Source organism: Impatiens glandulifera, chromosome 1 (genome assembly GCF_907164915.1).
Source record: "Impatiens glandulifera chromosome 1, dImpGla2.1, whole genome shotgun sequence".
In the NCBI taxonomy this organism is placed as follows: domain Eukaryota; kingdom Viridiplantae; phylum Streptophyta; class Magnoliopsida; order Ericales; family Balsaminaceae; genus Impatiens; species Impatiens glandulifera.
The window spans coordinates 38,318,555-38,321,154 of NC_061862.1; the positions used below are offsets into that span (position 1 = coordinate 38,318,555).

At 37.8% G+C, this 2,600-nt stretch overlaps 1 protein-coding gene across 1 annotated transcript; it reads right to left on the bottom strand.

The window, feature by feature from the left end:
* Window positions 1–543: 543 nt before the first annotated feature.
* On the bottom strand, window positions 544–2,386 carry LOC124925034 (probable E3 ubiquitin-protein ligase HERC3). Its single transcript, XM_047465014.1, has 3 exons — window positions 1,899–2,386; window positions 879–1,269; window positions 544–807 (listed from the first exon to the last, which is right to left on the bottom strand). The coding sequence occupies exons 1-3, from the start codon at window positions 2,384–2,386 to the stop codon at window positions 544–546; spliced, it is 1,143 nt and encodes a 380-aa protein (XP_047320970.1).
* Window positions 2,387–2,600: the final 214 nt, after the last annotated feature.

A 2,600-nucleotide genomic window follows, 5' to 3' on the forward strand; every position in this document is an offset into this window, starting at 1 on the left:
TAACACATTTTTCGTTAATGTCTTGAAGTGTTACTTCAGGGCGATTGTGTATTAAACATGGATGGAAAGAAATGCTAGAGTCTTCTTAAGGACTAGGAGAAACGATGTGCAAGTTTGGAACGATATCATCTTTGATTGCTGAATCTTCATCTTTTATTTCCTTCGATATCTCATTATTCTCATCCTTTGCATCTACGTCTTTCTTTAACTTCTTCATTTTGATTTTTTGATTCTTCAGTTTCAGTTTTCTCATTCTATTTCTTATATAAAATAGATGAATAATACGTGAATGCCATGTGGATACAAATTTAACTCAGTTAGATGGTTTTCGTTATCTTAAATATTTTTGACACTTTTTGACAACTGTATATACAAAAATAGAATTCTACGATTTTATAAATGAATTTGACACTCAGTCCAGTAAATAAAATTAGCATTCTCCACATAATAAATTAAATTCAACCAATCTCTTTCTTTATTAAAATAGGGTTTCAATTTTATGATAAAGTTTTATCAATAAACATGTAAATTCATCCAGGTAACCTATCCGAAATTAATCTCAACTCGCTTGGGTAAGGGTTCCGCCCTTTGAGCCACATTGTTGGGCACGACGACCATCTCCACTCCCAATTGGCATGTGTTTCCAGCTCCAAAACCGTAAACCTTGCCCGATTCAGTGAGAACCAGAGTATGGGGTACCTCCATCAACGATTTCGTGCTACTAATCTGTACTACCCGCTCTTGTAAGATCTCTTTAAGATATGGAACCTTAATTAGCAGCCTTAGAAGGCTGGGATTCACATCATCCTGTAAAAACAAAAAGACATGTCACTAATTTTATTAATTAATAAAATGTAATAAATATAAAACAAACTAACATTAAAAACGGCAACTTCATCCTCGCGGAGTCCGACGCTCGATGGATATTCATATCCTAGAGAATATACATCACCGTCTTTTGTCACGACAAATGTGGTAAATGCTCCGGCCGACACATAGACCACTTGGAGGTGAGCCAATGACTCCACCACTTTAGGGACTGTTTGATATTTTTCGTCTCCATATCCCAAGCATCCATGAAACCCACAACCCCATGTGCAAACCCTTCCGTCTTTCCCTAACACGACACAATGAATATGTCCGGCGGAAATCATAACTGGTTCAAAATTCAAATCTATCAATTTTGTAATCATTTTTGATTTTTTCTTATTTTCTATTTCTCCATGTCCCAGCTGTCCGCCTTGTCCACATCCAACAGAGTAGACCGACCTAATATTTTACCATGCATGAAGTGTTAAAAAATAGTAGTATTGAAGAAATTGCATGTGTTCATGAAGGAAATTCACTTACATTCCGGTGGAGGTGCACGCTAATGCGAGAAGGAAACATTGACCCGCGGAAATTTGAACTACGGGAAGGTGTTGGAGCTCACCGAGAAGAGGTTGAGGTATAATATTATTTACGTCGGATCGATGACCGATTACATTACCTTGGAGACAAAGCGTGAAGACCTTACCTTCTCTAGATAATACCGCCGAGAAGTAATGTCCGATTGTAATGTCTACCACAAATATGTGTCTCAACGAGTCGACTATTTGCGGTACAAATGATGTAACTGCATCTCTATCAAATGGCACTACTTCACCGAATGAAGTTACACCCGAGGCATATACTCTACCCCCGAACTGCCGCTTGAACTATTCTAACCCCGAACAAAGATCTACAAACACAAGACATTATATATATATATATATATATATATATATATATATATATATATATATATATATATATATATATATATATATATATATATATATATATATATATATTCAATCTCTTATTTATATTCATGCATGCGTGCATGCATGGTTTCTCATGAGTAGAAAAAAACTGACCTAATTTGTTGAGGCAAAGAGTTGATGCCTTGGGTTGCGTATCCAAGCTGCCCCGCTTCATTGCTCCCGAATGAAGAAACAACTCCGTTCGAGCTGATCGCAATGCTATGACCTGGTCCGGTTAGCACTTTAGATTTCCCCCACCTGGAGCAGAACTCACGGGCGAGCAGGAATCTCAAGACGCGTTTCCATAAGCCTCCACACCTGTTCTTCAGATATTCAATCTGTGAGGCTGTCATAGACTCAAAGCTGAGAAGTTTCTTCTTGCAGAGATCCAAAGCTGCAGCCTCTGTCCATGAGAGGGTTTCTTCGTCTTGAGCAATCCGGCTGAAGAAGGAACATGAAGCTTCTAGGCTTGTGAGATCATGAGCATCCAGATTGTATTCTGTTAGGAGCTGATGGAGAAGGGAAGAGATTGAAGACAATGTCCCAATTGGACTTTCAGTTTCAATCATCGAAGATGATGATGGAGCTTTCGTACTTGTCATGTCTCTGTAAAAATCATATAAAAAATTAATTAACTTTAATAAATGAAAGAAGCATAGGAAACACGACTTTGGGAAGTGACTCCGTACCACGAAAGTAAGATCGTTGTTATACGAAAGTGACATCGCTGTTATAAAAAGAGACCTCGTCCCTTTCGTATAACAACGAGGTCTCTTTTGTATAACAACGAGGTCACTTTCGTATAATAGTGATGTC

What these genes read in the sequence shown, in the direction of transcription:
- LOC124925034 (XM_047465014.1), bottom strand. Translation starts at nt 2,386, where the DNA reads ATGACAAGTACGAAAGCTCCATCATCATCTTCGATGATTGAAACTGAA. An exon ending in TCTTTGCCTCAACAAATTAG is followed by an intron (nt 1,270 to 1,898) that starts GTCAGTTTTTTT and finishes GTAAAATATTAG; the next exon opens with GTCGGTCTACTCTGTTGGAT. An exon ending in ATGAAGTTGCCGTTTTTAAT is followed by an intron (nt 808 to 878) that starts GTTAGTTTGTTT and finishes TTGTTTTTACAG; the next exon opens with GATGATGTGAATCCCAGCCT.